Source organism: Malaclemys terrapin, chromosome 1, assembly GCF_027887155.1.
Source record: "Malaclemys terrapin pileata isolate rMalTer1 chromosome 1, rMalTer1.hap1, whole genome shotgun sequence".
Lineage (NCBI taxonomy): Eukaryota > Metazoa > Chordata > Testudines > Emydidae > Malaclemys > Malaclemys terrapin.
In genome coordinates this window covers 231,396,416-231,420,992 of record NC_071505.1, presented here as the reverse complement: position 1 = coordinate 231,420,992, position 24,577 = coordinate 231,396,416, and the positions used below count along the sequence as shown (strand labels likewise).

The window sequence follows — 24,577 nt, the reverse complement described above, 5'->3', positions numbered from 1 at the left end:
AGGGCGGGGCAACAAACAATAGTTCAGGGGGGCTCAGGTCCGTGTAGCAGGAGCTGAGCACTAACAAAGTCAGGAAGCCCAGGCCCTTAGTCAGGGCGGGGCAACAAACAATAGTTCAGGGGGACGATGCCGGAGCGCTGGCTGGAGAGGGAGGCTGCCACCCGTAAGCGGGGTGTTAGGGGGGACACAGGCCCACCCTCTTCCACTGTGTCCCAGCCCAGGGCCCTAAGAGCGGCAGTCAGTCTGCTGCTGTGTCGGTGGGGTCCTGACCGCAACACACCGACATTGGCTCTTCCTCTGCTGTAGCCAGACTGGGGTCAGCTACCCCCGGGCTACTTTCCATCTCCCCCTCCATGGGTACCTGCTCATCGCTGGGCTCGGCAGCGGGGTCCCACACCATGGGCTCCTCGGCTTGCTGAGGGCTGTCTAGGTCGGGCCGCTCCTCCGATTTCGGATCAGGGGGACGCTCGGGCCACTCCTCGGGGTACCATGCTCGGGGCAGGCTCGGCCAATCCACCTCGGGGTGCCTGGCTCGAGGGAGGCTCGGGCGGTCCACGTCAGGATACCTGGCTCGGGGGAGGCTCGGTCCGTCGACGTCAGGGTACCTGGCTCTGGGGAGGCGCGGTCCGTCGACGTCAGGGTACCTGGCTCTGGGGAGGCGCGGTCTAGCAGGAGTTCGAGCAGGAGCGTCTGTCCTCTCCGGCCGCTCGGCTCCAACTGAGTGCTGGGGCCTGGCTTTTATACTTCCTGTCCCGCCCCTTGACTTCCGGGGGGCGGGAACAGGTGGCGGTGGCTCCGCCCACTTGGGTGCCTGCTCTGGTTCCTCTCTCTCAGGGGCCGTCGGGGGCCGCTGGTCGGGCGGTCCCAGTTCGGACGGAGCACCCCAACCCAGAAAAGAGGGGGCCGCCCTCCCAGGCAGCCCCGAGTGTTCCCTCCCCTAGCTTAGAGGGCCGGGCTCAGGTGGCCGCGCCCTCCGGGAGGCTCACACGGACCCCGGCAGGCCCCGCCGGGGGATACCGTCGGACCCCCCCCGGGGATGACCCCGGGGCCCGGCCGCAGCCGGAGCGAGCCATGTTGGGACCATGTTTCTCCTGCTGAAAGTATGGCCATTTGCAGCGGGATTGCCCGGAACGGGGGTGTGCATTTGGCCAAGTCTACTCAGGGGAAGGCCGTGCCCGACGTCCGCAAGGGGCCAAGATCACCGTGCCCATGGCTGTTGAGGGACGCCAAGCGATGGCCCTCCTCGACTCAGGCTGTGGCCAAACGCTGGTCTGCCAGGCCCTAGGCCCGCCAGCGGACGGCCACCTGGCGAAGATTCCCCTGCAGTGCATACACGGAGATGTGCGACTCTACCCCAGCGCCCGGACCCAACTAACTATCGATGGGGTCACCCGGCAGATGACGGTGGGGTTGGCGCCCCGGTTGGCATACCCGGTGATCCTGGGGCGGGACTGGCCCAACTTTACCACCATCTTACGCCACCGGCTCGAGGGTAGCCCGCAGGCCACGCCAGCATTTGGAGGGGAGTCCCCGGGGACTGAGGAGGACGAGGTAGACACCCCCGTCCCCGCCAATCCCCCGGGGGGGGCGAGAAGACCCTCCTCGGGGGGGGGGATCCCTCAGCGCCCACAGATTTTTGCCGGGACCAACGGGCCGACCCCACACTCAGATGGACCTACGAGCAGCTAGCCTCCGTGGACGGGACTATTCTCGACCCCCAGCGTGCGGCGCAGTGGCCGCATTTTGAGCTACAACAAGAACGCCTGTATCGCGTGGAGAAGGACCCCCGTACTGGGGACATCCGGACACAGCTTCTCGTACCGCGGTGTCACTGCCGGGCGGTCATGAAGCTGGCCCACGACGTCCCAGCGGCGGGGCACCTCGGGCATGACAAAATGCTGGCCCGGATTCTGGGGCGTTTCTTCTGGCCCGGAGTGTATCAAGAAGTAAAGGACTACTGCAATTCATGTCCAGAGTGCCAGTTGGCCGCCCCTGCCCAGACCCTTAAGGCACCCTTGGTGCCGATGCCTCTAATGGAAACCCCCTTTGAACGCGTGGCCGTGGACCTGGTGGGGCCCCTCCTGAAGAGCAACGCAGGGTTCCAATACATCTTAGTCATGATGGACTATGCCACCAGGTTCCCTGAAGCCATCCCTCTTCGGAACATCTCAGCCCGCACCATTGCCATGGAACTGGTGAAGGTCTTCGCCCGCGTCGGCCTGCCCCGGGAGGTACTCACGGATCAAGGGACCAATTTTACGTCCCGGCTGCTCAAGCAAGTCTGCGAAATCCTAGGGGTCAAGCAACTCCGCACCTCCATCTATCACCCCCAGACCGATGGATTAGTGGAAAGATTCAACCGGACGCTGAAAGGGATGTTGCATCGGTTCCCCCCGGAGGACCTTTGCCAGTGGGACCAGCTCCTTCCACCCCTGCTTCTAGCAATACGAGAAGTTCCCCAGGCATCGACGAAGTTCTCCCCCTTCGAATTATTGTATGGGCGGCTACCCCGGGGCCTGTTGGATCTCATGAGGGAAACCTGGGAACAGGCTCCCTCCCCGGCCCAAGGTCTCCTGCAGTATGTGCTTCAACTCCAGGAGCGCCTAAGGCAGGCGGGGGATCTGGCACGGGAAAACTTAAAAGCCACCCAGGACACGCAAGCACAGACACATAGCCGAGGGGCGGAACCCCGAGACCTCCAGAACCCAAGGCACGATTTGGACCGCATAGTGAGGCGGCCAGGGCCCCGACGGCCCCTGAGAGGGCACGGCCCCCGCACCGGACCATTACACTAATACTGCATGCATAGGCAATTTACAAATTAAAACCTTCTATCGGGCAAACTATATGCTGCATTGTAAGTACAAAAACTTACAAATGGAGAAGCATATTAGGAATTCATGTACATTTATATCTACCCTCTATGCAGTGTAAACTATGGGCCTGCAATCTACTGCTACTGGTGCACAACCTTCAGGGAGACTGATCTGCTCAGCAAATTTCAATTGCAAATACAGAAAACTATTATAATCTCTTGTGAAATACTTTGATAATTAAGAATAGCTTCTTCTTTTTCCTTTATGCCTCTTTTCCTAGCGAGGGTCGCGGCGGTAGCATGGACCAGACTTCCTTTTCCTCCGCAACATGTTCCAGCTCCTCCTGGGGGATTCCCCAGTGTTCCCAGGCCAGCCAGGAGATATAATCCCTCCAGCATGTCCTGGATCGGCCTCAGGCCTCTGCTCAGTGGGACGTGCCCAGGAGAATATGCGATGTGAAAACATTTCATGTTAGAATATTGCAAAGTGTGATATTCACCATTTTTGTCACATGCTAAACAGCTTCATTTCTGGGAAAAAACATGCACATGCAAAAAACTCTTAATACGTTGTCGTTTGGTAGCTTTGACCAATAACCACCACTTTAAGGTGTTGAAATTAATTTAAACAGTAAAAACTGTAGTTGCAGTCACATTGCAGTGTTTCTGGAACTGTGCAAAAAATAACACTCATTTTGGGTACCACTGTTTCACCTCACCCACAGCTTTACAGAACCACTTGACAGTGCCACATCATACCTCTTCTAAACATACATAAAATAAGCTTTCAGATTATATATGATGTGGGTGTGTGTGCAAGTCGGATACAGTCAGCTCCAAAAATACGGCCCTTTCTGGAGACTTGCCACACACCTACTGTGTGGATCCCAAGATCCCAGCCCTGAGCAACATAGATATGTTGGCAGAAGTTTTTAGTCCAGGTCTGTTTAGTTAGTTTTGCATTAACATTGCTTTCCCATTTCAACATTTTCTATAAAATTAAGATGCAAACTGGATCACGTGTATTCATTTGAATATGCATCCAAGTGTAATTTAAACTCAATATTTTTGTACAATTTAAACTAAAGGACAATGTATTGTTCAGTATGCAATTCTCATTCACTTTTACATAACATCTCATTAAAGATTATATATGTGCCAAGTCTGAACATTAAAAATAGTCCATTTAAGTTACCTAAGCACAGTACATCTGAGCATTTTTTTTTGAATTATGAAAAACAAGGTCATTTCGAGATAGCGATACTCTAGAGAGAACCCACATCAAGCAGGTGGTACGTGTGTGTTCTCTCTCTCTATCTACACCTCAACCCCGATATAACGTGGCCCAATATAACACAAATTCAGATATAACACGGTAAAGCAGCGCTCTGGGGGGGCGAGACTGCGTGCTCTGACGGATCAAAGCAAGTTCAATATAACGCGGTTTCACCTATAACGCAGTAAGATTTTTTTGGCTCCCGAGGACAGCATTATATCGGGGTAGAGGTGTGTGTGTGTGTGTGTGTGTGTGTGTGTGTGTGTGTGTGTGTGTGTGTGTGTGTACACACACACACACACACACACACACACACCATGACTGTCTGTCTACGACTTGCTTGATGCCAGGGTATCAGAAAAGGAAACTACACTATGTAGCGCTCAATTTACCAGAAACTATTTTTGCTTAGCCATCAGTTGTTAAAAATTCAGACTCTCCTTTCAATGCCAGTTCAAACAAACAAACCAAAAAAACCACTTACCCAGTCACAACAGACCTTAGGAATTTAGTAGCTCTCTCCACAACTTCCAACCATACAGATGATACAGTCCCTTCATCAAAAAGGGATGCTTCCGGTAGTGCTCGTAGTGCATCAAGAGATTCTTGTAACAATTCACTGCAAAGGTCTGCATCCTCACCTACCAGCCAAGATAACATATCAGTTACCTTACAGTATGTATTAGATAGCTAACTAAGAGTACATCAGTATTTTCTCAAAATCATTCTGAGTGTGAACTTTAGAAAAAGCAATTACAAAACCGCCAAAACTGGTAAGTGTATAAAGTAGATATATTATGGATTAATTTTCATAGAATAATTTTGACTGGAATTTTAAGGAGTTGTATAGCTAACCATCAAAGCACCCCACAACACAGTAGGACTAATTATTCCTAAATCATAGGCATCAATAGGAGTCTCCTCAGTTTCCCTGACACCCTGTCCCATTATTTTTTATTCTAGACACAAAGTTTTAGTATTTAACTTTCATTCATCACCTGCACCCTAAAACAGTTACTTTTAAAGTAATTCAGAACCACATTTAATCAAGCTGAGGAAAGCTTATGTCCAGGCTAGAGGGCTACATATAGGTTCAGAGCTACTAGCTCCCTCTCTGGAGGTGGGCAGAGAAACAGAAAGCAGAGCAGAAGGACATCACTACCCCTTTTTGAAGGAAAGGAGGGATGAAAGCGGTTACTCTTCCTGTTAATCAGAGAGGATGACAGCCCTTAAAGCGGCTTGTATTTGTCAGATGGAGGGGTTTTGTTTTTTCTTCTGGGGTGAATAAAGCCCATAACATACTAACTAGAGCACTGAAATCAATAACCGGAAGGAGAGCCCAAAATTAAATTTCCAGGGATAAAACCCTGTATTATTAACTGGGGCAACTGCATGTGGGAAAAGTGTCAGAACTAATTTATTGAAGGGGGTGTTGATATAGCAACACACATGAAACAGATATGACTTGGGAGGGGAGAATGGCTCCGGTGCTTTTCATCCTGTCTTTCAGGTTTTAGTCCTTAAGAAACAATGTCACTGACTAATAAGACTCACTGAGTCTAGCTGGTTTTATAACATCTTCTGCCTATTTGTAGACTGTTCCATCTTCCCTGCAGTCCCTTCCACCAGATGTAACCAACCTACTTCTTCACTCTTCCATCATACGTCTAGTTTTTCTAACTAGAACACTCAATGAAGCTTCTACACTCAGAAAAAACTCAGTCATCAAGATTTATTCTGATCCATTTAAAATAAACCAAGAAATCGGTTTCTTCATCATTTACATGAACAGCTGCAAAAGGTTCGGAAGTTAGAATCATCAGAATCAAAATCAGTAGAGTAATGGAATATGACAAACAGTATTTGATTGGTGTTCAAGGACAGGCCATTCTCCCCAAAGCTTTGGGCTTTATAAAAAAGATTATCTATGCCTGCTCAATATATTACTGGTCACCGACCTTGATCAAATTACTTTTTTCCCCCAAAAAAATAATGCAATTAGTCCAACCATTGTGTCCCTTTATGGAACAAAACGACAAAATAAAGTTGCTTCAATGCTTTATTTTAAGGAACAGCAGAGAGAACATAAGACAAAAGAAATACTTTTGTCAAAGTTATGACTACTTCAAATTGTGGGATTTTGTTGTGTTTTTGAACAAACTCCTTTTCAATCTTACAGTGGAGTTCTACTCTGAAAAGTGGCACCAGCCAGTGTACATCAACTCAGTGGTTTCCAATTCAAATCTGCTGCTTCCCAAGAAGCCTTCTTCCTGCCCGCCAAACTGTCAATTAAACTCACCCTAGGATCTGAAAGTCAAAATTTTTCTTTCCAGACCCATATCTCACCACCAGTAAATAAGACCTGAGGTGTATTATAGGTAACTGAAGTGTACATCATTGTGCACCTCAAAGCAAACAGTCTCCCATTAATTTAACAATTCTGTGGGATGTACAAACCAGAAAAGAACACAATTCACCCTCACATAGTTTTGCTTCTTAAATGCTAATAGGGAGCAAACATTTTTTTACGTAAGGGGGAAGGACTGTCAGAAATGCAAATAGTTATAACATGTGTAACTCACATTGAAAGTCAACAGGAGTTAAGACTGACGTTTGTGCTTTTGACAGTCTTCCCCTAAAGATATGGCTTAATTCAAACTCGGAACTGATGTGTACAAAGAGATACAATTTTGTTTTTGTTTTACCTTAACCACACACTAATGTTGCTAGTACAATATTTATCTGAGTTTACATTTGTGAAAATTGACAATTATATCCTATCAGGTTACTTTAAGTTATAGGGCAAGTAAAGTTCTACAAGACTGTTCCCAACGGAGACTCCTGTCAGCCAGAGATATTTTTACTCCCTGGTAGGGCACTAAGTTTCACATTCATATTTCTTTGCAATTTTTTCCTTTAAGAATAAATGCTAGCTTTTTTAAACTTGCCTGCACTTCCCCATCCTTCCCCCTCTCACCCAAATCACCTGAGTTTTGCAATCCGGGGCTTAATATATTAGAGATAGTGCTGGTAGCCACCCATTAAAGTTGCAAGTCCCTACTTTCTGTGATTGCTGCTCTAGGGCATGGCTACACTCGAAACTCCAAAGCGCTGCTGCGGGAGCGCTCCCATGGCAGTGCTTTGAAGTGCGAGTGTGGTCGCAGTACCAGCGCTGGGAGAGAGGTTTCCCAGCACTGCAGGTACGCCACCTCCCTAAGGGGATTAGCTTACAGTGCTGGGAGCATGGCTCCCAGAGCTGGGGCACTGTTTACACTGGCGCTTCACAGCGCTGTAACTTGCTGCACTCAAGGAGGTGTTTTTTCACACACCTGAGCGAGAAAGTTGCAGCACTGTAAAGCGTCAGTGTAGCCATAGCCTTAGGCTGTGCCAAATATGGACCAAGTAATGGAACCAAAAGAGAGACTCTTCCTTCTGTGTTCTAAATGTCCCACTGCTTTGCCCAGGCAAGGTGAAGGAGGCAGCTGCCTGATTGAAATGCAGAAGGTACAAGGGCCAGACATTGGAGGAACAGGGATAAATTGGAACAAGGAGCTTGGGGGAGGCTTGAAGATTGGCAGAGGGCTAGAGAAAAACTGGCACTGGGATGGGAGGGAACTGCTATTAGGAACATGGTGGGTGGGAAAACAGACTGGATGAGGAGCAACGAGTGGGAGGCTGGGACAGGAAACTAATGGGGTGGTTGAAAGGGAGACAGAACTGACAAGGAGCTTGGAGACAGGGGAGAACTAAGACTGGTGGGAAGAGAGGCTGGGAGAAGTATATGGAGTGCAGTGAGATCAGACAAGGAGCCTGGAAAGGGAGGAGACTGGGAACAGGGGGAGGAGACTAGGATTGGGTATGGAAGGATACTGGCACTGATTTGAGAAACCAAAGGTGTACAAATTGGGAGAAGGAGCTGGGGTGGGGCAGAAGAGTGTGCTCACTAGAGAACACTCTCCTCCAAAGCTTGGAATAGAACCCAAAATTCCCGAGTCTCATAATTTCTTGGCTATCAGCAAACATCTATGAAACTCAAGGGAAAAGTGTCATCCTCTAGTGCTGGTCTACATAGCAGTATTAGGCTGTCATCCTCTATCAGTTACCCTATGAGCTCAAGGGGCAGAGGTCTGTGAGGTGAACCTAAAAGTTGCAATCCTGATGATGACAAACCATGTGTGTGTCAATATAATGCCACAAGATGGCATTTTTTTCAGTTTGCCTTCTTTAAAATCCTAGAACATTACACAAAAATATATTAGAAACATACTTAAGATTGCAAAAGAAATATCAGAATTAAGGTGACTGTGCAACCTTAATTCAGCCTCCTTGTCCCTATGCCTTTTGGTAGGGTCTTTATTTACATGATCACATGCTGTTTTTTCCATAGAAACTCAACCTCATTCAGTGCACAAAAGGGACCTGCTCTGGAGATTAATCAGGGTTGTGTAGTGAAAGAGGCTATTGTCTGTAGGACCTCTGCTTCATTTGTTGCAGAGATTAGAAAATGTGTAGTGAATAAGGCAAGGGACTGCAAGAAGAAAAAGAATGGTTTATTATTAAGGCAGTTGAATGCTGCCCTGGAGAACTGGATTCTATCTCTTCCTCTGCCACAGAACTCTCTGGTATGCTGGACAAGACACTTAAACCATGGTTATTAATTGGGTGTTCTTCATTTTCTGAGTGCTGACTCGAGACCCTGGAGCCTGATTTGCAGAAGTGCCGAGTACTCATAATCGCAACTGAATTAAATGGGATCTATCCCTTGCACATATGAAGTGCTGCATAATGCTAATTACTCTGAAAAATCAGGTCCTAGATGTCTCAAATTGGGAACCCAACATTAATGGACTTTTTACCTCAATCTTTCTCTGGCTCAGCTTTGTGACCTTAAGAATGTTCTTTTAAACCTAGTTTGTGCATGTAATTATACAAAATAAGGTAAACATAAGATTGCAAAATGGACTTTACCTGACCTCCAAGCTCTGCGAAGGAATGCAAATGCAAATGAAAGTGCTGCTCTGGATCCCACTCGTGCAAGTCCTTCTACACCTTTGCCTATAGGTCTGGGACTAAGACAAGAAAATTTAAAAATTCAAAATCCTTTCTTGGAGAGAGAAAGTTAATGCTCTTTAAATGTTAACAGCCAAGATTCGTTTCCATTGTCCAAAAAAGATCAACCCCATCCACCAAGAACCTTGGTTTAAAATAAGTCAGAAGCTAGACTGATATCATGTGTGTTACCTGTTCCTAAATCTTACCACTCTTGTTGAGAAGAAAGCTCTAGTTTTAGGCCTCCTTACAGAAAACTGAGGCTAAAAAAGTTGTACTTGTTCAGTTTTGTGACCAATGTAGAGTTAGTGTTAACCAATTAGTGAGAAGACTCTAGTCATGTGAAACTGTCATTGTCCTGAAGATTTTCTCAGAGCTGGTATGTTCTATGACAAAACACCTTTCAAAAAATTTTAGCTTAGGCCCCAAATGCGGGCTCTTATTATCAAGGTGATTTTCAAAAGCCTCTATGAATAAAAATATTGAAGTGCTTTTGTTCTTTTTATAAAAAACAGAAGCTCAACACTACTGTACTTGTGCAAGAGAACTACAAGTTGAAATTGATACAATAAATGAAAGTGACTAGGGTTATCATTCCAGTGAATTCAATAAAGGTAACAGCATAAACAATGAAAATTAAGTAAAAATTGTATATGTTCATTTTTAAATCCCTAAAGCATTACAGATTAAAATATTTTAATGTGTTAAATATCCCTTTAGTGATTTTGTAATTCTATGTACACAATCATATATTTCTGCTAAGGGTATGGTGTTGCATTTATAGTCTGCTTCAATCTATTTTCCAAACAGTTTTCGTTTTCTTGGAAACCCAGCTGTAACTTTTGTCTTACACTTTTAATAACAGGATTCGTACATATTTTGACATGACTGTTCACACTTTGGTCCTCTTGCAGTCATGTTAAGGGCTGCAGCTATGATGTTGCATCTAGGATATCTTCTGTCCAGCACTGTATTCAACCTGGCTCTGATACACCTTGGTTAATCTGTACCCAACAATCTCATAAGGATTCTCTCCCTCCAATTATTGATGCTAAGCTCTAACAGTTTTGTTGTTATCTCTTTTCCAATTAACTTTTGTGATGAGGGTGATATTAACAATGCTTTTATTTGCGAGTTCAGTAATGGTTACAGAAGGCGGCGGCATATATTTAATTTTTCTTAATAGCGTTCACTAAATGTGAACACATTTCTGCTAACCTTTTTATTTTTATTTGTGAAATCACATTAAAATAAAGAAGTTTCACCTTTTACTTGCAGAATGAGCAACCTCCCACCACCCCACTGTTTCTCTTAGAAAGAATGACAATCTTGTCCTTCCTTTTGGTTGCACATCAGGGATTTGACTGCTTTGGTTTGCTGCCCCAATAAAATGGTTAAATTTTTTAATACTGAAATTTCAACAGTGTGATTTTTTAAAAAGTGTTGGTGTATTTAAGTCATGTCTGAGGCCAAAAGATTTCTTCAAGGAATAGAAACAGCCAGACATTGGCACATCATCATTGCTAGATCACTCATAAGTACTCTTTCCTTTAAATACATTCCTGCGGAGGAGTATAGAAATTAATCAAATAAAGGCTTTCAGCACTAACAAAGGAATTTCAATTTGAATTGCCTCACACTCTTGATCAAATACAACATGCCCCCCTTCCCTCCACTGACACCTGGCCTGTGAACTAGAATTAGCAAGTTTATTTACAGCAGGAAAGTAACTGCATTGTAAGTACAAAAACTTACAAATGGAGAAGCATATTAGGAATTCATGTACATTTATATCTACCCACTATTTCTTGTTCAGTTATTGTTTTCTTTGCCATCTCTGCAGCTACTCCCTTTTAACATTTTTTGCCCGTGTCAAGATAACACATGACAAGGAAAACTATTTTTCAGCCCTGTGCATGTAAGTATATTCTAACAACACAGCTACTAATGTCATTACAGTCATATGATCTCCCTTGACGTAAATTCTGAAACAGGCCTGACCACAGCTAGCTAGAATGACACACAAGAAACATCTTGGTGAAAATAGTATTACAGCTTAGAGGAATTTTCTGCTATAGGAACATGGTGTAATGCAAGCACGGGGTAATATTTAAGTGTCAACCAAGGACCAAAGCCACTGCTTCAGAGATGCATACAATACCTCTGGTGCTTGTATTAAGTCAAGAAGGGGAAAAAAACCAGTGCTAAGGTCTCCCACATTAGTGAAGTCACAAACAGATGACATCTGTTTTAAATTGATCCAGCAAGAGAGCAACCTGCCTGTCCTGATCTCATTACCTTTTCTTGTCCGCAGCAGGCAGAGGAATACTACTGCTTTTCCACTTAACCTTGACATTTTCCTGAAGAACAGTTCTGTTCAATGCAATGAAATATCGTTCCAGAACAACTAGCCTCTGCTTCAGCCGCAGAGCCGAAAGAGTTGTCGTGGCAGTTTGTGTGGCTAGAACTTGCTGTTCCTTCACCAGCACATACAGGCACTCTTTCAACTCATTCACATCTAAAAGAAACATGGCAGAAAAGTATTACTACTGTGAGACAGCAAGATGAACACAACATGTAACTGAGTTCACAAATATGAAAACAGGTAAACTGAACAATCTGAGGTGACCAGGCATTCTAAATCTCAAAGGTTAGTAAGACAAAGAAGACTATTTTTCAGTTTTCAATTTAAAAAAAGAAAAAGGGAAAAAAAACAGCAAAGTTTAAAGTATGTCCTGTGCCCTATGCAAGTATAGTCTAATAATATACTACTACTGTCATTACAGCTAAATCTGACTTTACTCCATAAAACTCACTTGTCTTCTTACATAAGGGACATAAATACTCATAATGTAATCACACACTGCATGTAACAGCTATGTAGAATAGCAAAAGATAAGTTTATTATGGAAAAACTATTTTCTTACTTGTGTGAATAAATCTGAATCTTAATAGTTCATTAATGTAGTCTCGATATGGGATATAAAGTATTTAAGTGTTCTAAATAAACCACTTAGACAGCAAATTTCTATCATCTAACAGACCTTGTAGACAGTGCTCTTATGTGCAGCCAACAGCGTTATATAAGGTCTGTTGCTTGCATTTTATGTGCTGATATACATTCTCTTATGTTTCTTAGTATTTATAAAGCAACTCTCAGAAGCTCCAAGATCACTGCCAAGGACTGCTGATCTTACAAAACAAGAAGTGTTAGAAATTAAAGCGGATCTTGAGAACACTGCCAAACAAAACATGTTTAGAGACTGAATGTGCGCTACGCTGTATCACTCACAAAGAGTTTGGAGCTGTCCAAAACAGAAAAGACAAGGTCAATAGCTCAAGGAGCTCACAATCTAATGACAAGAGAGTAGGGGAAAGGAACACGTATATTGTAACTATAAATATGAACATGCTTAATTACTATGGCAAATTTCAGTAAAGGTTATAAAAAGTTTCTTAGCAGGCTTCCCTTCTATCAACTGTCTGATCACTAACGGCCATTTCACACCGCTTTTCACTAAATTACAGCACCCTTAATATTCTCCAGCCTGGCCAGTTACCTAGCTCCTAGTAACAAACAGAAGTATCATGTTTTAACAAAATTTATGAGCATTTAAATCCAGATTATGACACAGAAGAACTCCTCACCCACAGTACAATGGTGTTTGTGCACAGCAGTGAACAACAGTGCTAACAGAACTACATCTGCAGTTTGGGGAACCCCATTTCACAAAACATAAGAATGGCCATACTGGGTCAGACCAAATGTCCATCCAGTCCAGTATCCTGTCTTCCGACAGTGGCCAATGCCAGATGCCCCACAGGAAATGAACAGAACAGGTAATCAAGTGATCCACCCCTTTCGCCCATTCCCAGCTTCTGGCAAACAGAACTAGGGACACCATCCCTGCCCATCCTGACTAATAGCCATTGGTGAACCTATCCTGAAGAAACATATCTAGTTCTTTTTTGAACCCTGTTATAGTCTTGGCCTTTATAACATCCTCTGGCAAAGAGTTCCACAGGTTGACTGTGCATTGTGTGAAGAAATACTTCCTTTTGTTTGTTTTAAATCTGCTGCCTATTAATTTAGTGACCCCCTAGTCCTTGTGATGAGGAGTAAATAACACTTCCTTTTTTACTTTCTCCACATCAGTCATGATTTTATAGACCTCTATCATATTCCCCCTTAATCGTCTCTTTTCCAAGCTGAAAAGTCTCAGTCCTCTTAATCTCTCCTCATACGGAAGCCGTTCCATACCCCTAATCATTTTTGTTGCCCTTTTCCAATATACATCTAGCACATCCCTCACATTACCATCATAACAGTTACATGAGAATTATTCAGTATCACCTCCCTGTAAATTCAGGTCTTTGCAATACAGTACATTTTATGTATTGCCTCTTTTGTGAGATGTCTTTGCACACGTAGCAGCAAATTCAAATGATCATTTCTGCAGCCATATCACATTGCAAATTCATGTCTAATTTGCTGTCAGCTATCACCCCATCCTCATTTTCAGCATTATCTTTTCACGTTTTTCCTTTCCCTTGTGGGTATATTCAATTCCCTCACTTCTACCCTCCCAAAAAAAGTACTTTGCATGTATTCATCTTCATTATTTATTTACACATGAAAATGCTCCTAGGCCTGGATCCTGGCATCTTTAATACCTTTTTAAAATTACAAGTAGACCAAAAAACGATCAGCAGCAACTTGAATTATATTCACCTATAATTAGATCTTACAACTAAAGAAAAATAAGGAAAAATACCCCATCTTCTCTAAATACTAACCATTATGCAACTCGCACCTTGCCAAATGTCACCTTAGAAATGTGCTCTACAAATTTTCTTTCATGAAATATACCATACACCACAAGCGATTTATAAGATGTGAAATGTCTACATTAATCGAGAAAACCAAAATAAAAGCTGCTGCAAAACACAGAATATTGTGAAGTGAGATGCACTGAGACTGTGCGCCAGGCTACTTACTGATGTAACCATAGCACCCCAACCTTTATTTTGTAAACAAAAACAAAGAGGGAACATCTTGTAGCACATGGCCTTCTGTATTTCAGAGTATCATAACAGAACTTCTTGTTTGAGACTGGCACGTCAGCTTTACTTGCTGCCTCCCATAAACAATCTGAAGAGGTAAAATCAGTATTCTCCTTACCCTCCCCAACAGAAAATCCTATCAGCTTCCAAAGGCTAACTCAGAGATGCAGCAGTGAATTTAAAATAGCCATCCAAAAATAACCCTTCTGATTTTACTAAGATGATTTTATTAACTGTGGCCTTTTTGACAGCTGATTTAAATATGGAGATTTAATCATGCTCTGACCTAGCTTTCCCTGCTGGGTTTTCCCATATACTTTTAACTACAACCCACCTACCCTTCCTTTAATGGTCATGGAAGAAGAATAAAGCACATGCTCAAAGGATCTCTGGTTGTAATACAACATGGAAGGGAATTCATTTTGATTTCTTTGTAAGCATCAGTAAATGACTCCTACATTTGGGCAAATCCGTTTATTCTTTCAATCTTAAGTGTTAAGCACTTCTGAAGCCTGTCCCCTCTGCCATATTCTTAGGGAATGATTCTTGACCCAGGACATAGGATCTATATAAATATGGCATCTGGTGCCAGACTCAGCAGGTCTACAGAATAATACTCAATTAATGGGCCATTCATAATTCCTAGCAACCAACAAAAATAAATTGGGACAGCCCTTAAAGCAACTTCTAAGAGAAAAAATAGTTATAAGTTGTCAGAGGGAAAAAAAAATCCTTCTATTCCAAATGACACACAAAAACAAAGTAAGTATATACAGTGATAAATTCATGGAAGCATCCACAGAAGAGAGCTGGAGATCTGATATGGTCTGATATGAAGAGGTTTGAGAACTTCTGTTGAATTGCCAAGTTTAGCAAAGGAACCTACAGCGTATATGACAGGGGTACATTTCAACCAATACGTTCCCAAAAGGAGATCAAACAAACCTTAGCAAAGAAGCTACATTTTAAGAATGTAGCAGCAACACATGACTACGCTTGCAAATACATATTAAATAATGAGTTTAAATTAAATAGAACGGGGACATTTTTTTCCTCAAGGGTAACCAAGCTTCAGATTTTCCATTCTTATAGGTAATGGCTGAGTTTGCCTTACTGGAATTCAAGAAAAACTGGACAGTTACTTGGATACCAGTTGTCTCGAGATATAAATGGGATTAAATGCTTAAATAAGACAAGTCTTGTTAACATGAACATTTTCCACATAACATTTTCTTTTAACTTCTTCAGGAACACTGAGCAATGATCATCTATTAGGATAAAGTGGACTGTAAGACATTACTAGTTTCCCGCAATAATATGGTAGGGTGTTTTTGTTTGCTTCGGGGGTAAAGGTATAAGTAAGGAAAGGAAAGGAATGAACAGACTTTCATCCTTCCAATCATCTCTATTTCTGAATCTTAGCCTAACGAAATTCATTCGCCTAAAGATGGGATATTAAGTGAGCAATATTTTTCCTATTAATTATCCTTTTTACTATAATTTTAAAGGTGGTTATAAAAGGATATATTATTCAATTACAGATTTTTTTTTAGTAACTATTTTGTATGTAAATAAGGTATTCTGACTTAGTCCATTAACTCACTACTAACAACCCATAAAGCGTGGAACTTCCAGGAAATTTTCCTCATCATCCAGAAAGATTTGAAAACTGTTGCTACAACGTGTGTATCTACGATCTCTCACTGAATCCGTTCTGGTAATTCTCATCTTCCCCAGTGGGCACTGCCTTTAAAGTGACTTCCTGATGCAATTAGCTTTACTAGCAGTACCAGAAAACGAGACAAATTAGTATCTAAAAATAGGTAACTTGCCCCCATACACCTTAAATCCCCTGGAGTCCTGTATAAAAAAAAAACAGCTTACAAACTCTTGACTTATTAAGTCACTGCTGGTACAAACCAGTTTTGACTACACAAGGAAGCTATCAGTTTTATTTTATTTATACATTTCTTTTTCATTTAAAGTGAATATGCTACTGCTTATTCCTACCTTTTCTATTTTAAGCTATTGAAGGATGTTAAAAAAGAAAAGTAGTATTTCTGCTTAAACTCATTTAAAATGTGAATTATAAATCTGATTTCAAATACTGAATGGAACTGGAATAAAGTAATTCTATCCTTGTGTATATGTAGGATTTCATGCTTTAATAAAATGTAACGTGACTGAATTAGGGTCTTTTTTCCTGACTTTTATAGCTGAGCTTTTACATGTATAAGTGTTGTATCATAATTTTTACTTTTCTTTTTAAAGAGAAAACACTGTCAGATGACATCAAGTACATGTATGGAACGAGAACTACATTTAAAGCAAATAAAAATAGCTTAATTTAGCTTACTGACTTGTAGCTTTACTTCTTCAACCTTTTTCTTAAAACATGTTTTATGCTTTTTTCTACAAATTGAAATGGCATTTAACTTCAGGAGAAAAGTTGCACTTTTGGACTTAGAACAGTAACAAGCTATATAACCCATTATTATTATTAAAGTATTCTGCAAGTACCTGAAAACAGGTTTGTAGGTAAACCGTGTCTGATAAATTTGACTATCTAGCTCTTCATCACATTTTTCTAAAATTAAAATATAAATATCCTTATGAAGACAAGGACAAGCAGAGGGCAAAAAACTGCAGGTACTCTGTTCACTACATCCATTTAAGAGTAGTAAGTTAGCAATAAGCTAATATATATCAAGTCTGCTAAAAAATTTATTAAACACAGTCACACTCTTGTGAGCTCCACTATGTAGGCATCTGGGCAATTTAAGTTAAAATTTAGGTTCGATACATGAATTGGGAGTTAAGACCATATAAAGCCTCTAACTGAATTCAGACACCATCATCATTTGCTGGATAGAAACACTGAAAACTGACAGTATTTCTAAAAAAAATGTTTAGAAAATGCATTTTTCAGTGTATTGTATATATACTTTTTCAGGATTCATTTAGTGACTGTAAGGTACTATAACCACTGTAGTTTTTCCAACTCCTTTAATAACTATCAGCACTGCAGGACTCTGCAGATTAACGATATCACTACGGGGACACCACCATCTCCACGCTCTGGCACAAAATAGACTGAAGAAAAGGAAGGGTAACAAGAATGAAAGAGGACAAGGTATAAATAAAGCAACACAAGATTAAAAGGCTACTTCTCCAACCTAAAAGAGGTTTTTGTACCACTGTACAGAATGTTATTTTCCTCTTTTCATGTCCAGGAAAGAGAGCAGCTGCACCTATAGATACCTTTGCATCACTGGAACCTCAACAACAAACATTACAAAAAAAAATGTGTAATTTAGAAAATAAATGAAAGCTAAGGTTTTAAGGAGAAGCAATACAAAAATTAGGGTGGGTCAGTAAATAATAAAATTAGGCAAGGCAAAAGGCAGCTCTTCTCTCAAACTTAAATTAATAAAGACTCCATGTAAAATGGAAACACAGTAAGAAGCCACTGAGCGGTCAAATATGCATGTTATTACCAAAAATATCTAAGATTTATACTATGGTAACAATCAAAAGCCCTAATCAGAAGGGCCTCATTGTTCTGTATGAATATGTATTGACCATTGCTGCCCCAAAAACAAAAGGGCTCATTCTAATTTACCTGCTGTTTGGCAGAGTAAAGGGCTTTAATGTAAATGACAAACAAGCACAAAGTGTTTCTCCCCCACTCAGGCCTGTGCCAGTAAGATCAAAGCCAAGAGCACTACTCCCCTAAGACATTTATAGAAAGGCATTTTCTATCTATACCCTTAGTAAATATGGTCTCAGTCTTGGAAAGTTACACATACAGGTGGTCCCCTGCATCAGCACTGACTTCAGTGCAGCTTTGCACAGGTTCACAGGGTCTACCTGTGCCCATCGTTTGCAGGATGGGGGGACCTATATTATTGCACAGTGGTAAAACTATGGCTGTGGCTCAACTATGATTAGAAATGGTTTTATAATGTAAATAGTGCATCATAAAATTGACTGCAACTATTGGCAAAGGCTCACTGACAGCACAGTAAACTTGACTGATTTTGTGGGAGGTGAAGAGACTGACCTTAAACCCCTCTTTTATAACAATTGTTAAATATCTCCATGCTTGAAACAGGCTCCGAACTCCAAATTTCCCACTGCATATTAGCAGTTGAAAAAAAAAAAAAGGACAACTTAAAAAGAAGTCACACTATCAGAAATTGTGGCTACTGTTGCACAGAATACCACTTATTTCTTAAATAAGAAATTTCATTACTAGATTTCAAAGCACTTTGCAATCTTTAAGTGTTATTATCCCCATTTTACAGATGAGGAACTAAGGCACTGCATGCCTTGTCCAAGGTCATCAGGAAGTTTGTGGCAGAGCAGGGAACTGAATTCCAAAGTCCTAAGCTAGTGCCCTAAACACTATAAAATATAGAAGAGGGAAAAAAGTTCTACTTTTCAGTTTGGGTGCCTGTGCACTTGACAACTTTGTGTGGTCGAAGGCCAGCTATTTGAAAATGTAGTCGGTTTCTCCCATTTGTGTAGGGTCTTTCACACAGTAACGAGAGCAAAGTAATTTTTAAAAAAGGAAAAAAAAAAAAAAAAAGGCAATTGTAAAGCCACAAAAATTGGCAGGACTCCTGAAAGGTAGCTGTTATATGTGTAGCTACTTTCATCTAATATACACAAAGCTAAAAATATGCTTTAATTCATATTAGAGACACCGATACTACAGCTCAATAATAAGGTGCATAACAAGGAGTAGTTATAGTCTAAAGACTTGTCTACACTTGAAAGCTGAATTGCATTAAAGTAGGGTATGATTTTAAAGCACAACAGCTATTCTAGCAAAGCTCCATTTTGTAAACAAGCCGTAACATATTAACATTATAACGGACTTCTCACTCTGTAATAATGAGGACATGGATTAGAAAGATCTCATTCTTTAGTCCACTACTGCACCAAGAAAATTTTAAACACATACCCCTCTTTCACATTTCTCCTTGCTTTAGGATCCTACTCCCATTTTAGATGACAAAGACCATGGTCTACAAACTTTGGTCAACACAAGTTACATCGGTGTACAGATGCCCAAGTTTGTATATCACGGGAAGGCGGTTGTGGAACAGCTCTCTGCTGACTGAACAACCAAACACATGAGTTCAACATGGAGCTGAGCAATTGAGGGTGGTTTTGAAAGAAAACTTTAATAGTCAGCTGTAGTAGCGTTCTGTGCTGGATTATTCTCCGGGCCTGAAGTTTTGGGTTGTGCTAGAAATTACATAGCACTTGCTGTACATTTATAAACATTTTAGATGATATTTGTTACTAAAGCTATGAATTATGTGGTGCTTGCTTTACATTTATAAATATGACTGGGTGTTTTCTTGAACCTATGAATTCTGTGGTGCTCTACATTTACAAGTACTGGGTGCTCTGAATACCTTTGTGCCTTCAACAATAAATGGTGTGAACTAATAAAGATCATTTTATTTTCAAAAAATGAAAATTTATTGACTGGCAAAAACAATGTGCAAAACAAGCAGCAATGCAATAAACTGTAAACATAAATTAATGGGGGAATGAAATTGGAAAGGGAGCAAACATTTCTATCCATTTCAGTGCACATAATCTGTTGTAGCTTAACATACACCAACCATGGTTCTCACACATCGGTGTATGTGAAGCTGTCGTTTTCCCCAGGCTTAGAGAGTGAGGAGTGCAGAACACGGGTGGAGTAAGAAGCTGCTACCACAGAGTTCTCTAAGGACTGCAATTGGTTGAGGAGCCTGAGTATTTGGACCTGTAGGTCAACTTGGACCTACAGCATTTGTGTTTGCTGCTTGAGAAGATCCATCATGTCCTGGTACATCTCCCTCTCTTTTTCTTGGGCCTCTCTTCTGTCTGCTCTGTCCTTCTCCCTGTTGTCTGCCATGAGGGCTCTCAAGGTCTTTTGCTCAGTCAGATGCAGCACTGGCTTGCAGGATTTCACTAAACATGTCCTCCTCAGTCTTCTCATCAGGGGGCACCCCACAAGGCTGAAAAAGCAGTTGCTGCTGATAAAAAAAAAAAAAAAAGGTATCATTGGACTTACAGTCACAACAGAAAGGAAAAGATCAGCTTCAGAACTCCCTTCCTTTATTCCAGTAACAACATTTAGTAAGATATACTTTTTGACACTTCAGCTTTGAAGCACCACTGCACAGCACTGCTCTCCAGTTCCAGCTACGCTGAGTACAGCCCACCAGAAACAAGAAATTATGATTGAATGAAACAAAATTTTTGGGTCTCTATTCTATGGGTATAGGTAGGGCCCTACCAAATTCATGGTCCATTTTGGTCTATTTCACAATCATAGAATTTTTAAAATAATAAATTTCATGATTTCATCTATTTAAATCTGAAATGTCATGGTGCTATAATTGCAGGGATCCTGACCCAAAAAGGAGTTGTGGGGGGAAAAGGGGTCACAAGGTTATTGGGGGGGGGTTGCGGTACTGCTACCCTTACTTCTGAGCTGGGCAGCTGAAGAGTGGCGGCTGCTAGCCTGGATCCCAGCTCTGAAGGCAGAGCTACCGCCAGCAGCAGCGCAGAAGCAGAAGCAAGCCCTCAGTCAGCAGCTGCCACTCTCCAGCTGCCCAGTTCTGAAGACAGCAGCACAGAAGTAAGGGTGGCCTGGTATGGGATTGCCACCCTTACTACTGCACTGCTGCTGGGGGGAAGGGAGGGCTCCCTGCTGACGCTGCCTTCAGAGCTGGGCACCCGGCCAACAGCCGCCGCTCTCTGGCTGCCCAGCTCTGAAGGCAGCATAGAAGGGTGGCAATACCACAACCCCCCTAAAATAACCTTGTGATCCCCTACAATTCCCTTTTTGGTCAGGACCCCCAATTTGAGAAACACTGGTCTCCCCTGTGAAATCAGTATAGTATAGGGTAAAAGCACCCAAAAGACCAGATTTCACAGTCCGTGACATGTTTTTCATGGCCGTGAATTTGGTAGGGCCCTAGATATAGGAAAATGGCACTGAATATTGGCATGAATGTTCCAGATGATGGTGATTTTAGCAGATCTCATTCCTGTGGGAAACAACAGCAAATGGCTCAGTTTCTGCTAGCCTGTTTACTGCAATGGTGCCAGCCAAACTCACCACAAGGGTGGCTTGGGAAAGTATCCTACCACAGAGAAAGAAAGAAAATCAGCCATCCCTTGAAACCTTTGGGAAAGGATTGAAGGGTATCTCCATGAAAGTTTCATTGAGCTCTCTCAGGAGGCTACAAGGGGCATCCCTATGTACATAAACAATCTGCTCCCGGTTGCCCCCTGGATAATCCAACAGGGGAATGAAAAGCACATACCACATCCACCTCTGTTTGTTGTAATGCTACCTCTTCCCATATGAGTAAAACGATGAAAAATCAACACCTGTGTTATGACAATTAGCGATGTGCCAGGTGCCACCTTTATATTTAAAGACTGTAAGGGAAAATGCACGCGCACACTTACCCAAGGTCTCTTTCTCTTCATCAGCATCGTCATTGCTGGGCTGATGGATTTAGCTACACGGTGGTGAAGTTTCAAAAGGGTCATGGCTTGTGACATCACTGGACATAATGGTGAGTCTCCTCCCTCCTTTTCTTCCTCGTCCTCCCAGCTGTCCATGGCAGGGGTCTGTGTCTTAGGCTCTTCTGAAATATCCAGAGCAGTCTGTGGGGCACTGGCAGAGTCTCCATCAAGGATGGCCCATGCAGTTCATTGTAAAAGCAGTTGGTCCACAGCTCAGCACCAGGTTGAAAATTGGTCTTCCTGCCATAGTTCATTCACTTTCATGAGGTACTGCTGCTGAAACTTCTCATACCCCTTTGCCAGCATCCTCTATGCAATTTGCTCATAGATATCCACGTTTCTACAGCTCATCAGTAGTTGTGCCTGCACAGCATCTTCTCCTCACAGGCCCAAGAGATCTAATACCTCCTGTTTACTCCAGGCAGGGGAACGCATCTAGTGCGTGCAACTAGCATGGTCCCCAGCATGGTCAGGGAGAGCTGTGAGGTGGGCAATCAGGGAAAGGCATTTCAAAAAAATATGTGGGGGAGATTAAAGAAGGGGATAGCCTCTGGTCTCCATGATCCCTGGGCAGAGCATTTAAAGGGAATGGGGCATGTGGGACAGCTCCTGGAGAACTATTGGGGTTAACACAGGTCATACAGCATCTATACTTCCACTGCATTGATCTCAGTAGATCAGCCATGGCTCTCCACCGTTCAGGGAGCGATTTTACTGCAAATCACCATAACAGGGTGCTTACGTCTGTTGGAGACAAATTTAAATGTAGAGACTTGCACAAATAGGTTGCCACGAGACAACCTAACTTCATAGTGCAAGGTACAATAGTACACTGATGTAGTAAAGTCTGTCCAAATCTCTGGACACACCTGAAACAAAAGCTCAGAGAGGTGTGAACTCTCCTTGTTCATGTTAATGAAGTTAACACCAAAACCTAAAGATGACAAATTTAAATGTCAACACTGTTAACTATTTTGCTACTGATCATTTAGCCTAGCAGAAGTATTCAGCTAATGTGACAAATGCACTCAACTTATGCATTTGATCCAATTAGTTCTAATTGTTCCAAGTACTTAATGCCATAAAAAGAATTACTGAAACATTCATAATACCTGGTTGTTTACCCCACACCCAACTCTCAACAATCGATTTGGCCCTATAAGTAGGTAGTGGAGTTTCCTCTTCATCTTTCTTTTCTTTGTCATTTTGTTCTTCCTTCTTTGATCCAGTCTGGCATTCAATGCTGTCATCTAAAGAAATACAAAATTGAACCATTAAGCTATTTTTGAAAAAGAGATCCATCCATTTATTTGCCGTAGAGTACCTTTCTAACCTAGAACCAAGGTCAAACTCTGTCCTCAAATTCACAGCACTACTGTCAAAGAGTGAGATGAGAAAAAAACAAACACTGATTTAGCTGCCACAGGTGCTAGGTTTCACATTTCACTAGACAATGTGGTGACCATTTTTACCTAGAAATCCATAAGTCAGTGTTAAAAATTGCATTGAAGGGTAAGGATTTTTCAACATAATAGAAACAGATGGTAAGCCTACTACAGATAGTTTTTATTGGTATAGATTTTGTTTCCAATTATTGGTATTTCACATCAGTCTACTTAGATTACTTGCTTTCATATTCTATGGACAACATGCCTGTTAAATTGTTTGTCAACAACTGCCTCTGTTTCAGTGTCAAAAGTAAACCCATACAAGTGGTGGTTACTCTAATTTTATGCATTATGTCTATATGTAATTATACACACATTCATTGTACTAAACGTACAACCAAAATTAGACAGTAAGAGGACCAAAAAAATGCCACCATGGCTAAATAGCAGAGTGATGGAGGTTATTGGAAGGGAAAAAAAGCATCCTTTAAAATTTGGAGGTCAAATCCTAATGAAGAAAATAAGGAGCACAAAATCTGGCAAGTAAAACAGAAAAATATAAGTCAAGCCAAGAAAGAATTTGAGAAGCAGCTTGCTAAACACAAAGAAAGTAATAGTAAAAAACATTTTTAAGTATATCAGAAGCAGGAAGCCTGTCAAACAGGCAGTGGGGCCACCGCAAAACTTACAAGGTGTAGTGGATCACCTAGAGCCAGGACATTTGAACAGATCGCAAGACTGCAGAGCTACATGGCTAGCAGGGATGACTGTAATCAGCACCAGTGGGAGGTTGCAGGGGCGGGGTATGAAAGGGAGTCCTTTTCCATCCAATGCTGCAAATCATGACTGTGGGAGGGACCTCGGCAAGGAACTTGCCCACTTCTCCTCTCAGGGGATATATAGGCGGAGGGGAGAATGGTCACTTACCCTTCCCCCCGGAGATCAGGAGACACCAAACCGAGTGGGGTAACAGATCTAAGATAGGTGGAGGGGGGACAGGAGGAAGAGATCTAGTGTCCTAGGAGCTGTGTCAGGGATATCTGGGGTAAACTCACTTATAGAAGTCAGTAGCATTACACAGCTGTTGCAAGCTAACCTTCAGTTATTGGAGCAGCTGGGAGCTTTCATGGGTGGAGGGGACTGGAGATGGTAATAATAGGAGACAGGCAATAGTCTGGAAGGGCAGACCCCTCGCCAGGGGGCAGGAACCCTTAATCAGGAGCGGGAGGAGATAGCTGAGATCTCTACAACTCTCACACTGATAGGGAATGTGAATTCATGGGACAGAATTGCTGCTCCAGGAACTACCTCCCCCCCAAGAGCAGCAGGGAGAAGGTCGCCACTTGCAGGGAGACGCCCAAGGTGAGCACCACCCAGATCTGGCACCTCAGAATGCCTCCCACGCCCCTACTACCTATCTCCTCCTGCACCAAATTT

General features: G+C 42.4%; 1 protein-coding gene across 2 annotated transcripts in view; it reads right to left on the bottom strand.

Moving 5' to 3' along the window:
* HERC2 (HECT and RLD domain containing E3 ubiquitin protein ligase 2) overlaps nt 1-24,577 on the bottom strand; it is a 211,145-nt gene that overhangs the window by 143,402 nt on the left and 43,166 nt on the right. The window contains exons 4-7 of one of the 2 annotated variants that reach the window (XM_054009114.1): nt 22,865-23,002; nt 11,439-11,658; nt 9,060-9,160; nt 4,576-4,732 (exon numbers count right to left, since the gene is read on the bottom strand). In XM_054009114.1, coding sequence (XP_053865089.1) covers nt 4,576-4,732; nt 9,060-9,160; nt 11,439-11,658; nt 22,865-23,002 — 616 coding nt within the window. The remainder of the gene's footprint in view (nt 1-4,575; nt 4,733-9,059; nt 9,161-11,438; nt 11,659-22,864; nt 23,003-24,577) is intronic. The other variant, XM_054009124.1, reaches the window with a different exon arrangement.